Below are 17,535 nucleotides of genomic sequence, written 5' to 3'. Positions count from 1 at the left end.
GGCTCCAATTGCAGCAAGGCAACGCCCCAAATGGGCAGAGCATCGCCCCCTTGTGGGCATGGCGGGTGGGTCCCGGCCGGGCGCATGCGGGAATCTGTTTGACTGCCTTCCAGCTTCTAACTTTGGAAAAAACACCAGAATAAAAAAAGAAATCACCAGTAAATTGTTGGGCCACCCAATCAGGGGTATAGTGTTCTTTTGTTTTCACAGTCTGTCCCACAATAATCTAACATTGCTTGATGCTATTTTCTTTTTACTAGAAAGGAAAGCTGTTTTCTTTTAACTAGGGAAGACAAACCAAACTAAATAAAACATCCTTTAATTCTTATGTAACACCTGAAGTTTGGCAACTCTACCCTGTTCCAGTTTAGTGATAGATTCGGGGTCTGTGTTGGTCTTGCCAACCTAAGGATCTAATCCTTTTTGAGATAGATGGCACCTTGTCAGAGCCCCTTCTGTGTTCCCATTCATGTGGGTTCAGATCTGGCATCTCCATTCTCAGATAGCAAGAACTGTTGGGGATTAAAGGGCATTTGTACTCCAATGTGTTCTCCTGATCTTCCCCCAACTTCTTTGAGTGTTTGCATGAATCCTGTTATGGAAAGCTCACTGCCTGATGAGAACAAAAATACCATTTTGTTTTTAGAGATTATGGACTTCAGAAATGTCTATTCTTATGTTTGAGCTGAAGCACATCCTCCAATTTGCCACTGTCCTCACACTGTAGGACCTACCCTAGACCCCAGACTCTAGGTCCATTTTTGACCCACATAGGCAGAGCAAGGTTTTCACCTCCTTTATTCTAAAGCTTGTACCTCTATTTACATGACCCAATATCCTTTATTCATTCTGATAAGGCTTACTCTTCTTGGGTTAGCAGCCAATGAAGATTCCCGGAGTCTGAGATACTGCTTTGGCCCCCACTGTGTTCTCTCTCTCTCTCTCTTTCTCTTTTTCCCTCCCTTTCCTCCTCATTCTTTCCCCTCACCTCCTTTCTCTTCCAGATGATGACCCTGACAGTGCAGTGGATGATCGTGACAGTGACTATCGCAGTGAGACAAGCAACAGCATCCCACCACCCTATTATACTACATCCCAGCCCAATGCTTCGGTCCACCAGTATTCTGTTCGCCCACCACCCCTGGGTTCCCGCGAATCCTACAGTGACTCCATGCACAGTTATGAGGATTTCTCTGAGCCGCAGGCCCTCAGGTAGCCACTATGGAACTGAAGTCTGTGTGTGTGTGTGTGTGTGTGTGTGTGTGTGTGTCCCCAGTCCTGTCTCCTGGTATGAAGAGAGGGGTAGGGGGCTGGAAGGAGCAGGGGGTACAGGTAAGTAGGTCTAGAAATGCAGCATTCATACTTTCTTGTAGGGCAATAAAGCCCTTGCTTCACCTAAAATTTTGCAAAAAAAATTCCACAAGAGTGAGAAACTTGGGTATGGTTTGGCTGATGAAGAGAAAATTCCAGAGGCCCCAGAGAGATCCTCCTGAAATATAGGGGCTTGTTATACTCCTTTAAAAAGCCACTGGTCCCCATGTACTCTCAAACTGGGAAGGGAGGGAGTGGGTGGAGGAACAGATGACTATTAGTGGGAGATGTGAGGCATAGTGACATTGGAAAAATTCCAGCAAGTAACTATCTGGTGGTTTCAGGGGGGTCTCGCCTAGCCCTCCTGGTAGCCGTGGACCCTGTGTTCCTCACCAGCAAGTATGGGCACAGTGATTTGAGAGCTGCCCTTACTCTGTCCAGCCATCATCAACACTCCTTTGAAGTGGGCTGTTCCTAAACCTGCCCAATAGGTGAGGGTCCCCAGCCCAAGTGGGCCAACCACTGCCCAGTGCAGGGTGCTGGTCCTTGAGCCTGGGAGGCTGAAACGCGAGCCTACATCCCTCCTCATTGACCTGATCACCCCAGTCCTGGCTTCGGAACAGAATAATAACAAACATGATGGTAAACATGTTGAATATTTGTAAAGTACTTAGTTAGAAAACATTTCCATCCTTGCTGAAATTTCTATTGGACAATGTGAACTTTAAAGAGTTTGGGTAAAACATAATTTGGAGAAAAACTTTCTACTCAAACTTTAGCATCAACCAATACCAATGCAGGTATTTGAACAACTTCTATTCTGAATTTTTCTATACTTTATATATACCATAGAAAGCTTGGATAGTTTATAGATGAAATATTTTGGAAAGAACTTTTAAAAACACTGAGTATCTATTCTAGCCTCTATTTTTTTTAGCTCCAAAGGAAATGAAATAACATATCCACGGTAAAACATTTAGTAACAGAGGTGGGAAGAGAATCAAGCAAAAAGGGGTGTTCCTGGCAGAGGGCACAGCAAGTGCAAAGACTGGGAAGTGAACACAAGTTTAGGATGTTGGCAGAATGGCAAGGAGGCCAACATGACTAGAGCAAGGGGAGTAAGAGAGGGACAGAGAGGGAGACTAAGGTAGGAGGTTGGAGGGTTTGGGCCACATAGGGATGCAGGGCATAGCATGAGTCTTATTCCAAGGGCACTAAGGAGCCTAGGAGGATTCCATGGGACTGTTGGGGACAGGAGTGGATGTTGGGACACAGCCCCTGAGCCCCATCTGTCCCATCAGCCCCACAGGCAGCAGCCGTTATGCCTCCTCAGGGGAGCTGAGCCAGGGCAGCTCACAGCTGAGTGAGGACTTTGACCCAGATGAGCAGAGCCTACAGGGCTCTGAGATGGAGGACGAGCGGGACCGGGACTCCTACCATTCCTGCCACAGCTCAGTCAGCTACCACAAGGACTCACCCCATTGGGACCAGGATGAAGATGAGCTGGATGAGGAGCTGGATGAGGAGCTGGATGAGGACCTGGAGGACTTCCTGGAGGAGGAGGAGGAAGAGCTGCCTGAGGATGAAGAGGAGCTGGAGGAAGAAGAGGAGGTGCCTGAAGACATTCATGGCTACGTTGAGCACCAAGAGGCAGCTGTGGCTGAACCCAAGGACTTCAAGCACGTCAGTCTTCTGCCAGCTGCCCCTGAAGAGGACAAGGCTCCAGCCATGCCCGCTGACGCCCCTGCTGTGGCGAAGGTGTTCCCTGAGCCAGTCTTGCCTGAGGAGGTGCCTGCAGCTGAGCGAGTGCCCGAGGCTGAGCCCCCAAAAGCTGAGGAGAGGTAATGAGAGGGGGCCCCGGGGGCCCACAGTGACCACAAGGTCACCGTAGACAGGGATCACTGGTGCCATGATGGAGTTAACATGGACCTGGGGAATTGGGGGAGGTGGGGAGTTGTCACAGGAGCATGGGTTTATTGAAAATATCAATATGGGTCTGGTGGTCAGAAGAGGTTCAGTGGGGTCAGAGGGAGTCAAACTGGGTCATGAAGGAGGCTTAGAGGTTGTGAGGGGCTGGACAGCTTGCTGGAGTCGGAGAAGTCACAAATGCATTGGGAGGACCTTGCACAGATAGGATTACAGAGGGCCAGATGGCCAGGAGGATGGAGTAGGAGCCAGTGACCTGAAGTGTCAGAGAGGTGATGGGCATGTGGAAAGGAGGCAGGGCACTGAGACAGGTCAGAAGAGGTGCAGGTGGGTCATAGTGTCTCTGATGAGCCAGGTGTCACTCATAGGGCAGAGGGTGGAGGGAGAGCTGGCCCTGGAGTCTCAGGATGCCCCTTGCCTCAGTTTTAGGCCACAAGAAGATGAGGAAGGCCAAGAGGGTCAGGACTCCACGTTGAGGGCCAAGGCCAACTGGCTACGAGCCTTCAACAAAGTGCGGCTGCAGCTGCAGGAGGTGAGTGGAGCCCTGGCTAACTCATACCCATGACCTACCCATGTCCATGTCCAGACTAGCCACACTCGCTTCTTCCCCATTCCTCTAATGTCCCCACCACCCTCGTCCTTTTCATGGCCCCACCCATGCCAGTCAATGCCACACCCCATGGGCAGCTTCACCATGCCCACTTCCCTAGTCCATCCACCATGCCTATGCCTCTGTACAACCTGGTAACTTCCATGGCTCCACCCATACCAACGAGGTCCCTAGGCCCCACTCTCTTCTTCCCTTGCACTGGCTCCACCATTCCTGGCCTCACCCACACCTGCCTGCCCTATCTCTCACACCAAGACCCAGCCCAGCTTCCCCTACACCAACCTGGTATATCCAAGCAGGTAAAGAGAGGTGAGCTGTAACCCGGAGCTAGCTCATGTCTACAGCCATATCAGGGGACAAGCTCATGGACAGGGATAGAGGTTAGAAATAGGGGTAGAGTTCAGGAATAAGGCAGCAGTCAGAGGTCAGAAATCAGGGTTAGAATTGATATTAAGGGACAAGATTAGTGCCTGGGATCATATTGGGTGTCAGTGTCAGAGTTGGGAAAAGGTCTGAGGTTGGGTCAATATCAGAGAAGAAATTCAGTGAAAGATACAATTAGTGTCAGGGTCGGGGTGATGACTGTTCAGATGGGCAGCAGTATTGAGACCATTTACTTATTCCTTCAGTCATTCAACCCTCTCTGGGCTAGAGTCAGAGCAGTGTTATTACCCAGGGGTCCTTCCAAATTTGGGTGAGGCTGGCAAGAGGAGATCCTAATCACATTCCCAAAGTCTTCAACTATCCAATATCAGAGCCACAGAAATTTCAGATTACATTTCTTATCAGTTTTAAAAAAGAATTTTATTTTTTCACTAAATATTATATGTATATGGTTCCAAATTCAAAAGGTAGAAAAGAATATACAATGAAAAGTCTATTGAATACCTTTCATGACATCAGCAAATTAAATGAAAAAACAGCTGCTACTACCCTTATAATAGAACTAGTGATATGATAAGAAAAATAAATGTGGACAGGTTCTTTGGGATTTGTAGAGGTGACACTTAAAGTATTCAACATCCTTCAATAATATTTCAGAAGAGTTATTCCCAGCCTGCCTCCACCCACACCACTTTTAATTGTATGGGTCTACACTGAGAACTGAATGATAAATGGAGACTGGTTGGGTTCAGAAGGTGAGAGAACATGCAAACAGGTGGTACAGACAAGCAGGTGAGGCTCCAGGGAGTTTAAGAAATGATAAATTCTGACAACTAGATTCCAGACTTCTGGCCTCCAGAACTGTGAAACAACTAGATTCCAGACTTCTGGCCTCCAGAACTGTGAAACAACTAGATTCCAGACTTCTGGCCTCCAGAACTGTTTAAGTCACCCAGCCTGTGATACTTAGTGATGATAGCTCTCGCAAACTAATATATAAACAATAATCACAAAATTTGTAATACATAGATAAATGTTTTAGTGATTATTGGTATGCAGATAGGAATCTATGTAGTAATAGTAAATTGGTATTTGTGTTAGAGAGAATTTAAAGACTAAAATAGTTTTGGTCCTGGTTAGTTGGTTAGTGTTGTTCCCACATGCAGAGGTTGCAGGTTCGATCCCCAGTCAGGGTATATACTAAAATCAACCAATGACAGCATGAATAAGTGAAGCAACAACAACAACAACAAAAAAGATAAATTCTTATAAGTATTTAAACCAGCCCCTGAGAATCCCAGGAGACTATAGAAGCATAAGCTCTTTTTTCTTTTTTACAGGAACAGAGAGAGAGATAGACAGAGACAGATAGACAGGAATGGAGAGAGATAAGAAGCATCAATCATCAGTTTTTTGTTGCGAGACCTTAGTTCAGGGGTCCCCAAACTACGGCCCGCGGACTGCATGCGGCCCCCTGAGGCCATTTATCGGCCCCTAACCACACTTCTTTCATTGGTGGTCAGTGAGAGGAGCACAGTATGTGGCGGTGCCGCAAAGAGTGGGGTCGCTCACATACAGTACTACTTCTGGTGACACGGGACGCACGTGTCACAGCTCCGGAAGCTCGTCATATCACTTGTTACGGCTAGCAGTGACAAATATGGAGCCAGACATTGGCCATCTCATTAGCCAAAAGCAGGCCCATAGTTCCCATTGAAATACTGGTCAGTTTGTTGACTTAAATTTACTTGTTCTTTATTTTAAATATTGTATTTGTTCCCGTTTTGGTTTTTTACTTTAAAATAAGATATATGCAGTGTGCATAGGGATTTGTTCATAGTTTTTTTTATAGTCCGGCCACCTAACAGTCTGAGGGACAGTGAACTGGCCCCCTGTGTAAAAAGTTTGGGGACCCCTCCCTTAGTTGTTCATTGATTGCTTTCTCATATGTGCCTTGACCACAGGCCTTCAGCAGACCAAGTAACCCCTTGCTCAAGCCAGCGACCTTGGGTCCAAGCTGGTGAGCTTTTGCTCAAACCAGATGAGCCTGCACTCAAGCTGGCGACCTCGAGGTCTCGAACCTGGGTCCTCTGCATCCCAGTCTGACGCTCTATCCACTGCGCCACCGCCTGGTCAGGCAAGAGGCATAACATAAGCTCTTGTTGGAATGATGCTAACACATCCCCAGGTTTGACAGATGGGAAGACTAACATCCACTAATGTTAGTGGCAGAGAGGAGTTCCTCTCTCCCCATTTTACAGATGGAAAAGCTGAGACCCAGAGAAACCCAGTGAACTCCCTAAGGACACACAGTGAGAACTAGGACCCAGATTTCCTGACTTCCAGCCCAAAGGGGAGACAGAAGTAGGTGTGGAGCCTGACTAGCCTTGGGGAGGGACAGTGACACTGACCACATCTGTCTATCTATTCCACAGGCCCGGGGAGAAGGAGAGATGTCCAAATCCCTATGGTTCAAAGGCGGGTGAGTAGTGGAGCTTTGGGGGTGGGAGAAAGTTTTGAACCTAGAGTTGAGGCTGGTTTGCACCATAGTCTCAGCCCAGTGAGCGTAGGAAGAGGTTCCATTTAAACAGGGCACAGATTGGGCATGGGCAAAATAATGGAACCACTGTCATAAGGCACTCAGGAACCAAAAATAAGTAAAATGTTGAACCCTCACAACAAACCTGTGGTAGGAGAAACTACTCTGTTTTACAGATGGGGACACTGCGTCCAGACAGGTAAATGCCTTGCCCAAGCCACTCACATAACTCAAAAGTGCTTCCCCCTAGAAATAAACGTGAGATAAAGGAGAAACCCCTTTGCCTGAACTGCCCATCTGCCACACTGTAGTGCACTTTTTACTTTAATTCTGCTTTTAAATCTCCCAGATTGTGGCCCTGGCCGGTTGGCTCAGTGGTAGAGCGTCGGCCTGGTGTGTGGAAGTCCCAGGTTTGATTCCCGGCCAGGGCACACAGGAGAAGTGCCCATATGCTTCTCCACCCCTCCCGCTCTCCTTCCTCTCTGTCTCTCTCTTCCCCTCCCGCAGCCGAGGCTCCATTGGAACAAAGATGGCCCGGGCGCTGAGGATGGCTCTGTGGCCTCTGCCTCAGGCGCTAGACTGGCTCTGATCGCAACAGAGCAACACCCCAAATGGGCAGAACATCACCCCCTGGTGGGCATGCTGGGTGGATCCCAGTCGGGGCATGCGGGAGTCTGTCTGACTGCCTCCCCGTTTCCAGCTTCAGAAAAATACAAAAAAATAAATCTCCCAGATTGTTACTACAGCTGCTGACACTTTCATTAACAATAGTCATTTGGTCTTAAATAGAGCAATTTATCACATCTGACTTCTTAAGCTACTGATTTTCAGGCATTTTGTTGATTGTTTGTTTGTTTGGGTTTTTTAGCATTTGGATGGAAGGATGCAAAAGATATTTTTAAATTACATTACTCTTTTAAAATAGCAGCAGGAGAGTGACCTCCTTCCTTTGTAGGTCCTTTGCAAACAGAGGCAGGAGCTGTGGTTCCCAGACAAGCAGGTGTGTTTGAGTGGGGAGCCCCAAAAGCAGGAACTGAGATGGGGCTTCCTGTGTGAAAGATTGATGGAGGAATCTCTCAGTAGACACCTGTGTGGCAGGCAGGATCAGGCCTGGGAAGTCGCTTGAACAGGGATGTGGGGGTTTTTTGTTGTTTGTTTTTTAATTTATTTATTTTAATTTATTTTTTTTACAGAGACACAGAGAGAGTTAGAGAGAGAGATAGATAGGGACAGACAGACAGGAAGGGAGAGAAATGAGAAGCATCAATCATCAGTTTTTTTGTTGCGACACCATAGTTGTTCATTGATTGCTTTCTCATATGTACATTGACTGTGGGCCTTCAGCAGACCGAGTAACCCCTTGCTCAAGCCACTGACCTTGGGTCCAAGCTGGTGAGCTTTGCTCAAACCAGATGAGCCCGCGCTCAAGCTGGCTACCTCGGGGTCTCGAACTTGGGTCCTCCGCATCCCAGTCAGACGCTCTATCCACTGCGCCACTGCCTGGTCAGGCAGGGACAGGCTCTGCCAGATTCTGCAGGGGGCACTAGAGCATGAATTGTATCCCAGAGCTTGCCCAAGAGTCATTGGCTGCCAAGCATCTCTCTCACTGGCCAGTGAGAACCTTCCGGAGAGGAGCCACAGCTGACCCTTCTCTGGGATGAATACACCTCTCAGTAAAGAGAATTCAGACAGGCTACCATGGCATCTGTTGCAGTGCTCATTCAATCCTCCAGCTACTGCAAAACTGCCAGAAGACAGGAACACAAACACAGTTGCCCATGGGAGTTGAAGTCACTCCTTCCAGTATAAATTTTCAACAGACACATATGTTTCTAATTTTGAGCATAAAGAAAGGTTTCATCAGTATTTTTATATATTATTTAGATTTGCCTTAATTCAAATTTTCATTAAACATGGACACCTGCCTCATCTCCCCATCTCCCAGATGAGGAAGTTGAGGACCAGTGTCTTCATTTCCCAGGGTCCCTGTGACAAATGACCACAAACAGAAGGCTTTAAACAACAGAAATTTATTCTCTCACTGTTCTGGAGGCCTAAAGTCCAAGATTAAGGTGTGAGCAGAGCCACACTCCCTTGATACCTGTAAGGTAGAATTCCTTCCTTGCCTTTCCAGCTTCTGGTAGTTGTTGGCAATCCTTAGTATTCCTTGGTTTGTAAATGTGTCACTCCAATCTCTCTACCTTCATTGTCGCACCACTGTCTTCTGGTTGTGTGTTTCTCTTCTTAAAAAGACATTTATTGCCTGACCAGGCGGTGGCGCAGTAGATAGAGCATCAGAATGGGATGCCCAGGACCCAGGTTCGAGACCCTGAGGTCACCAGTTTGAGTGTGGGCTCATCTGGTTTGAGCAAAAGCCCACCAGCTTGGACCCAAGGTCACTGGCTCGAGCAAGGGGTTACTCAGTCTGCTGAAGGCCCATGGTCAAGGCACATATGAGAAAGCAATCAATGAACAACTAAAGTGTTGCAATGCGCAACGAAAAACTAATGATTGATGCTTCTCATCTCTCCATTCCTGCCTGTCTGTCCCTGTCTATCTCTCTCTCTGTCTCTGTAAAGAAAAAAAAAAAAGACATTTGTCATGTTGCATAGGGGCCCACCCTACTCTAGTATGACCTAATTTAACTAATTACCTCTGCAATAACCCTATTTCCAAATAGGTCATAATTTGAAGACCTGGGGATTAGGATTTGAATGTACCTTTTGGGGGGATACCATTAAATTCTTAATATCTAGGGAAATCACGTGTCTTGCTGCAGCCTCAGGTAATGTCTGTAGGAGAAAGGGGGACTTCCCTGGGCCTTTGACATCCTTGTGTGTGTCTTGCAGCCCAGGGGGTGGTCTCATCATCATTGACAGCATGCCTGACATTCGCAAGAGGAAGCCCATCCCACTCGTGAGTGACCTGGTAAGTGCCTGGGCCCTCCCTTCCCCCAGTGCTCAACCTGTACAACTGCCCATGGCAGAGCTGTGGGCTGGCAAGGTGTTCTCTGAGACTAATGTAATCTGATTTTTGCCCTATGTGCTGCATGGACACTTCAGGCTATGGTGAGTGAGTGATGGTAACCTGGGCCCCTGAGTCCTTCCCAGACCCCTCCACTGGGATCTTCCAATTGGCCCCCAAACCATGGGTTCTGAGGAGAGAATTTTGCCATGTCATACAGTTCATGGGTGGGGAAGAAAGCAGGTGAATACCTGCCTTGGTTCATAGTGTGGCTGGTGACCATGGCCAAGTCTGGCCCATGGTGGTGAGGGGGTGGGGTAAGTTAGGGGTGTAGGGTTGCTCACCTTCCAGGATCACTTCTAAATCTGAGCCTGTCATTTCCCAATTCTTTTCTGGTTCTGCTCCTGCTGCTGTGACATGTGTCCTGTTCATTGTGACTTTGGCTTGACCCTGCGGCTGGTGGCCCCAAACCTTGGCTGTGGATTCTGCTCTTGGTGACAATCCCATGGGTGTCAAATCAACCCCATGACTCCCTTGGTGTTTTCCCTGCCTTAGTCCCTGGTCCAGTCCAGAAAAGCTGGCATCACATCAGCCTTGGCCTCCAGCACTTTGAACAACGAGGAGCTGGTGCGTGGGGTTGTCAGGTGGGCTTAGCTGGGGGCTTCTGGAGGAAGAGGGAAAGGGTGTGGCAGAGACAGGCATTCCCTACTCTCCAGGGTTGGATAGCTCAGCATCGGGTCAGGTTCCTCTGTACACAGGAACCTGTAGATTCCAACAGCGTAGGAGTGGGGGAGGGACTGGGACTGGACTATAGTCTTCACAGGGTAAGGGTACGGCAGGACAGGGCCCGCAGGTGAGGCCCTGCGTCCCATGCCTCACGCCCTCCTTCCCCGCAGAAAAACCACGTTTACAAGAAGACCCTACAAGCCTTAATCTACCCCATTTCTTGCACGACGCCGCACAACTTCGAGGTGTGGACGGCCACCACGCCCACCTACTGCTACGAGTGCGAGGGGCTGCTGTGGGGCATCGCTCGGCAGGGCATGCGCTGCACCGAGTGTGGCGTCAAGTGCCACGAGAAGTGCCAGGACCTGCTCAACGCCGACTGCCTGCAGCGTGAGCCCTGGCGTGGGCTTGGGCAGGGACAAAGGGGTGGGGCTGTGAGTTGTCAGGACGGGCGGGGCAAGAACCAGCCGGACATGGCGAGATGGGCGGGGCATGAAGAGGGCGCTGAAGCGTCTGCGAGTTGAGGCTCCTCCCACACGAAAGGGGGCGGGGTTATGGGGAGGAGCTCCTTTTGGTGTAGGTACAAGAAGGTGAAAGGAAGTGTGCCAGAGGTGAGGAAGGGCGGGACGGGACTCAGACACCGGCTTAACTGTAAGAGTGGGGCAGTTAACGAGATGCATTCATCCCCCTGGAGAAAAATGGGTTAGAGTTAGCTCAGAGCAGGAAGGATGCTCATAGTGGAGGAAACATGTCAGAGAAGAGGTGGAATCTTGGAGAGGGCAGGGGACTCAGAGGGGGTGGGTTCTGAAGAGTAAAAACCTGGTTGGAGGGGTAATTCAGAGAATAAGTAGGAAATTCTAGCTTTTGGGGTGATTCACATGAACACCCATAGCTTAAAGTGCCCTTGGCAGTCGCTGAGGGAGCTCTGGAGTGGGAGTCAGGGTGCTGGCTCCGGTGAGGCATGCTCCCTGGTCAGTGCCAGCTATCCGCTTCCGCAGGGGCGGCGGAAAAGAGCTCCAAGCACGGGGCTGAGGACCGGACGCAGAACATCATCATGGTGCTCAAGGACCGCATGAAGATCCGGGAGCGCAACAAACCTGAGATCTTCGAGCTCATCCAGGAGATCTTCGCTGTGTCCAAGGCTGCGCACACACAGCAGATGAAGGCCGTCAAGCAGAGCGTGTTGGATGGCACTTCCAAGTGGTCGGCCAAGATCAGCATTACTGGTGAGGCCCGCAGGGTGGCCATCTGGTCTCTTCTTCTCAAACCTCCAGGCCCTTACTTCCCTTTGCTGCGCATACTTGAGCATATCCATGTCTTTCCCATGTCCATGTATGTGTGCGCTTATGCCCACAGGTGGACATGTATGCTTGCAAACGTATGTGCATGACATTCTATCTGGGTGCGCCTTGATTAGTGCCCCTAGAATGAGATAGCAAGAAAAGGAGTTGAGGGCACATCGTTTATCTGAGAGGTTATCCCAGGAAGCACTGTATGAGTTTGGAAGTGAAACTGGAAGAGATGGAGCAATGCTATGGATACATGAAGCTCAGTCCCCACCCTGGGACCACTGGAGGACAGGATTGAGCTCCCCCTGCAGAGTGGTCCTATCCTAGGAACAGGGCCCTTGTGGTGTTTATTCATGCCCAACCTCACTTGGATTTTCCAGGAGACAGACTCCATGGTGATTTCAGGGCAGGCGGGTGTCCAGGAGGTGATCTCAGGAAGCCCCGGTGGGGGGGTGGAGACAGAAATCTAGTAGCAAGAGGAAAGGTGCCCTGCAGGTGGGCACCAGTGAGCAGGTGACTTTGTAATCAATGGAGGCGCAGTCCTACCAGGGAACTTCAGGGGCACAGTGTAGAGCACACACCTGAGAATGTCCCAACCTCAGAGGTGCCCCTGGGGCTCTTTCATTGGCTGAGGATTCCCTGGGTGTTAACTCTCTAGCAAGGCCAGTGCGCCCTTAGGCTCCAGTGGCCCGACCTAGCCCTCAGGCCAAATCACAGGAATGTCCAGCAAGCAGCTTAGAGCCGCTGGCAGTGACTGTAATCAGCATACCTCCTTCCTTGAGCCACATTTGTATTTGTCCTATGTGTCTTCCAGTGGTCTGTGCTCAGGGCTTGCAGGCAAAGGACAAGACGGGATCCAGTGACCCCTATGTCACCGTCCAGGTTGGGAAGACCAAGAAACGGACAAAAACCATCTATGGAAACCTGAACCCTGTGTGGGAGGAGAACTTCCATTTGTAAGTGCCTGGTTGGGTCCCTGGTATTCCATGCAGAACTCCCTGCTGGGGCAGCCAGAAGGGGCTCCAATACCAGCCCAAGCAAACTGCCCGACCCTTGCTCCCATCTCTCCCCTGTAGTGAATGTCACAACTCCTCAGATCGAATCAAGGTGCGTGTCTGGGATGAAGATGATGATATCAAATCCCGTGTGAAGCAGCGGTTCAAGAGAGAGTCCGACGACTTCTTGGGGCAGACTATCATCGAGGTGCGGACACTCAGTGGCGAGATGGATGTGTGGTACAACCTGGGTAAGCAAGGGGGTATCTGCTGGGGGCAGGGGGGAGCATCAGGGAGTCAGCCAAAGTGGGAACCCAGTTGGAGGGGAGATAGACAGTGTCAGGAGGAGTCAGTTTAGAAGCCAAATCTGATGGAGGAGGCAGGTCTGTGGGCCCCAATCTGGCTAAGGAGGCAGTCTATGAGCACAGTCTGATGGTGGCAGGAAGTACCTCAACTGAGAGGATGAACAGAACCTAGGAAATTCTTAGTCTGGCTTGGGAAGGGGGGGAGGGACAGAGGTGGATTAAGGTCGGTTGAGGCCCCAGGTGCAGAAGAAAATATTGGATCCCTTAAAAAAGAGAGAGAGAGAGAGAGAGAGACAGGGAAAATAAAAATACATGCTAACCATATTTTAAAATAAATAAATATTATGTACTATTAATGTTAAAACAGCACATATGAAACCAAACTTGGTGTTATTAGAAAAAAGTGTAAAGTTTGGGTTTTGCAGGGCCCTTCAGAAGTCGGGGCCCTGAGCACGCCCCCAGTGCGCCCACCATTAAATCCACCTCCCGGAGGGAGGGACACAACCCAACTTCTCACGGTGGAGGCAGGAAATAAGACCTGGGGATTCTATTTTGAGGAGAGAGCCACAGACCCAGGAATCCAACCTAAGAAGAAAGCATAAACTTTAAGAATCCAGTCTAAGCTCTGGCTGGATAGCTCAGTTGTTAGAACATTGTCCTGAAGCACAGAGGTTGCTGGTTCAATCCCTCGTCAGGGTACATATAGGAACAGATCAGTGTTCCTGTCTCTCTTTCTCTCCCTTCCTCTCTTGCTAAAATCAATTTAAAAAGAAGAAGAAGAAGAAGAATCCAATCTAAAAGAGGAGGTATAGTTTGGGCACCCTAATCTGAGAAGTGAGCTACAGACTCAAGAACCCTGTTTAGGAAGAGTAGAATCTGTGAGCCCAATCTGATAGGGGATGCAGTATCTATGAACTCAGCATGAAGGTGTAGGAAAAACCCAGTCTGAGAGGAGTGAGCAGAGTCTAGGAACTTCCTCAGTTGAGTTGGAAGAAATCTAGATATCCCATTCTGATGGGGGATGCAGGAAGTAAGACTTGGGGATCTTAGTCTCAGGAGAGAGACACAGACCCAGGAAGCCTGTTTAACAAGACGAGTAGGCTCTGGGGAGCTTGATCTGATTGGGGAGGCAGGGCCTGGGAGTTCAGTCTAGGGGAGAAGCAGTACTTAGGGCTTCTAGTCTAAAGAGGGAGATGCTGCCTGACCTGTGGTGGCTCAGTGGATGAAGCATAAATCTGGAACACTGATGTCACTGGTTCAAAACCCTGGGCTTGGCCTGACCAGGCAGTGGTGCAGTGGATAGAGTGTCGAACTGGGATGTGGAGGACCCAGGATTGAGACCTTGAGGTCGCTAGCTTAAGCACAGGCTCATCTGGCTTGAGCAAAAAGCTCATCAGCTTGGACCCAAGGTCGCTGGCTCGAGCAAGGGGTTACTCCAGGGGTCGGGAACCTATGGCTCGCGAGCCAGATGTGGCTCTTTTGATGGTTGCATCTGGCTCGCAGACAAATCTTTAATAAAAAAAAATAATAACGTTAAAAATATAAAACATTCTCATGTATTACAATCCATTCATTTCCTACTGCTCATGTTCATGGTTGCTGGTGGCTGGAGCCAATCACAGCTGTCCTCTGGGACAACACCAAATTTTTATTGGATAATGTGTAACGTACATGGGTCATTGTATGGCTCTCACAGAATTACATATTAAAATATGTGGCATTCATGGCTCTCTCAGCCAAAAAGGTTCTCGACCCCTGGTCTGCTGAAGGCCCGCGGTCAAGACACATATGAGAAAGCAATCAATGAACAACTAAGGTGTCACAACGAAAAACTGATGATTGATGGTTCTCATCTCTCTCCGTTCCTGTCTGTCTGTCCCTATCTATCCCTCTTTCTGACTCTCTCTATGTCCCTGAAAAAAAAACCCAAACAAACCTGGGCTTGCCTGGTAAAGGCACTACAAGAAGCAACTACTATGAGTTGATGCTTCCCACCCTTCCCCCCACTTTCTCTCTCTCCTCTCTCTAAGATCAATAAGTAAAATCTTTAAAACTAAATAAATAAAAAATAAAGATGGAGATGCAGGCCCAGGAATTTAATATGAGTGAGGAAACAAGGTCTGGCATCCTACTTTGAAAGGAGAGATAGGGCCCAAGGCATTCTAGTCTAATAGGAGAGACGCAAGTTAAGGGAGCCAGTGTGAGAAGAGATACCCGGGCTTTAATTTTGGCGAGTCTAGGATGGCAACAGTCATGCATACATTAGAACAACCCAAGGCTAGATCGGGAAGTTCTGATATTGCCAACCCTTTCTGCCCTGCAGACAAGCGGACTGACAAATCTGCTGTGTCAGGCGCCATCCGGCTACACATCAGTGTGGAGATCAAAGGCGAGGAGAAGGTGGCCCCCTACCATGTCCAATATACCTGTCTGCACGAGGTGAGGCTCCACTCTGCCTTCAAAGCTCACAGGGATCTCCCACATTGCCTCCATTTGCCATGTCTGCCTGCCCCAGCTCCTCCTGTCTCTTTTCTGCCACACCATCCACACTATCTTGGGTTCTGAGGCTGTCCTCCAAGCCATCCTCTCTGCCTGGAAAACTCCTCCTCATTCAACAAGGGCCAGCTTCAGGGCCCCATTTTCTAGGAAGCCTTCCCTGACCTCCAGGAAGACTCACCGTCTAGTTTCAGGTCTTCCATCTCTTCCATCCCTGAACACTCAAGGTTGGGCTGTTTGTGTCTGCATCTATCTCTTCCAGCTACATGGGGGCTCCTGGAGAGAACTCAGTTTGTTGCATGAATAAATGTCTAAATAGATGAGTGAGTCATGAGTGAATAAAGAACGAATGAAGCCCTGGCCGATTTTCTAAGTCGATTAAGATTAAGAGTGTCCTCCCGAAACAACAAGGTTGTGAGTTTGAGCCCTGGTCAGGGCACACATGAGAAGCACCCAAGGAAAGCACAGCTGAGTAGAACAACAAATAAATGCTTCCCTTCCCCCTCCTCTCTCTCTCCCTTCCTCTCTCTGTCTCTCTTAAAAAAAAATCAATAAAAATTAAGCCCTGGTCAGATAGCTCGGTTGATTGGAGCGTTGTTCTAGAGTACAAAAGTTGTTGGTTCGATTCCCTGGTCATGGCACAGACAGGAACAGTTTGATGTTCCTGTCTATCTCTCCTTGCCTCTCAAATAAATAAATAAATAGAAAGAAATAATGGATGAACAGGCTCTAGCCAGGTGGTTCAGTGGATAAAGCATCAAACTGACAGGTTCCACCACTGATCAGGGCACATTGGGGAAGCAATCAATGAGTACACAACTAAATGAAATGAGTTGATACTTTTCTCTTTCTCCTTCTCTCTCACTCAAATCAGTGGAACTATTGGAGATGAATGGATAGGGAATTTGGGGGACGTTGGATAGATGGATGGACAAATAGATGATGGATGAATGGATGGATGGATGGATGGATGGATGGATATATAAATTAATGGGGTAGATAATTGAATGGGCAAATGGGTGAATTATTGGATGGACAGATTAAGTTGTATGCAGTAGATGGAATAAATAGATGGGTATGTGGTTGAATTACTAGGAGGAAGAATAAATAAATTTGGGCCTAGTTGGAAGGGTGGGTGGATAAACAGATAGATATATGGGTAAATGAGTGGAAGGAAGGATGGGTGGATGGATATATGGTTTAATTCTTAAAAGTATAGAGGTGTAATGGGTGAATTTTGGAGTAGTTAGACAAGTAGATGGATGAATAAATGTGTCAACAGATGGATGATGGATAGGTAGATTCATGGTTGTTTGGGTAAAAGGGTGAATTGTTGGGTAGACTGATTAAATTGTAGGTAAATGTATAGGATGGATGGATGGATGTGTGGTTGAATTATTAGAAGGATAAATTGATTAGCAGATGGGTGAATTTTGAGATAGTTGAATGGATGGGTGCGTGAATGCATGGACGCATAGGCAGCAGATTGTGAATATATAGGTGGATGGGTGGATAGGTGAATGAGTTATTGGAAGACTGGATAAAGGATAGATGAAATTTTGGGTAGCTGGATGGATGAAAGAGTAGATGAATTAATTAATGAATAAGCAAATGCGTGGATAATGTAAACTGCCCTAAACCTAGCCCCTTGTGCCCCCTTGCACTCTCTGACACTTTCTTCCTTTTGTTGGCAGAACCTATTCCACTTTGTGACTGATGTGCAGAACAATGGGGTTGTGAAGATCCCAGATGCCAAGGGTGATGATGCCTGGAAGGTTTACTATGATGAGACAGCCCAGGAGATTGTGGATGAATTTGCCATGCGCTATGGCGTCGAGTCCATCTACCAAGCCATGACGTGAGCCTGTAGGCGGGGGTGGATGTCAGGATAAGGTGCAGGAAACTGGGGAAGCGAGTCACCAAGTGGATACTGGCAGATCTGGGATTGAAGGGGTTCAAAGGAAAAAAATTCAAAGAGGAAGTTGGCATG

At 48.4% G+C, this 17,535-nt stretch overlaps 1 protein-coding gene across 6 annotated transcripts in view; it reads left to right on the top strand.

Moving 5' to 3' along the window:
• The window catches only part of UNC13A (unc-13 homolog A), a 62,886-nt gene that overhangs the window by 19,863 nt on the left and 25,488 nt on the right, over nucleotides 1-17,535 (top strand). For all 6 annotated transcript variants that reach the window (XM_066349594.1, XM_066349603.1, XM_066349575.1 and 3 more), the window contains 12 exons: nucleotides 1,005-1,212; nucleotides 2,613-3,152; nucleotides 3,661-3,769; nucleotides 6,667-6,713; nucleotides 9,620-9,698; nucleotides 10,290-10,361; nucleotides 10,631-10,850; nucleotides 11,459-11,686; nucleotides 12,564-12,705; nucleotides 12,826-12,995; nucleotides 15,373-15,488; nucleotides 17,240-17,403. In XM_066349594.1, coding sequence (XP_066205691.1) covers nucleotides 1,005-1,212; nucleotides 2,613-3,152; nucleotides 3,661-3,769; nucleotides 6,667-6,713; nucleotides 9,620-9,698; nucleotides 10,290-10,361; nucleotides 10,631-10,850; nucleotides 11,459-11,686; nucleotides 12,564-12,705; nucleotides 12,826-12,995; nucleotides 15,373-15,488; nucleotides 17,240-17,403 — 2,095 coding nt within the window. The remainder of the gene's footprint in view (nucleotides 1-1,004; nucleotides 1,213-2,612; nucleotides 3,153-3,660; nucleotides 3,770-6,666; nucleotides 6,714-9,619; nucleotides 9,699-10,289; nucleotides 10,362-10,630; nucleotides 10,851-11,458; nucleotides 11,687-12,563; nucleotides 12,706-12,825; nucleotides 12,996-15,372; nucleotides 15,489-17,239; nucleotides 17,404-17,535) is intronic.

Source organism: Saccopteryx leptura, chromosome 1 (assembly GCF_036850995.1).
Source record: "Saccopteryx leptura isolate mSacLep1 chromosome 1, mSacLep1_pri_phased_curated, whole genome shotgun sequence".
NCBI lineage: Eukaryota > Metazoa > Chordata > Mammalia > Chiroptera > Emballonuridae > Saccopteryx > Saccopteryx leptura.
The sequence above is the reverse complement of the archived record's forward strand: the minus strand, read 5'-3'. Positions and strand labels throughout refer to the sequence as shown.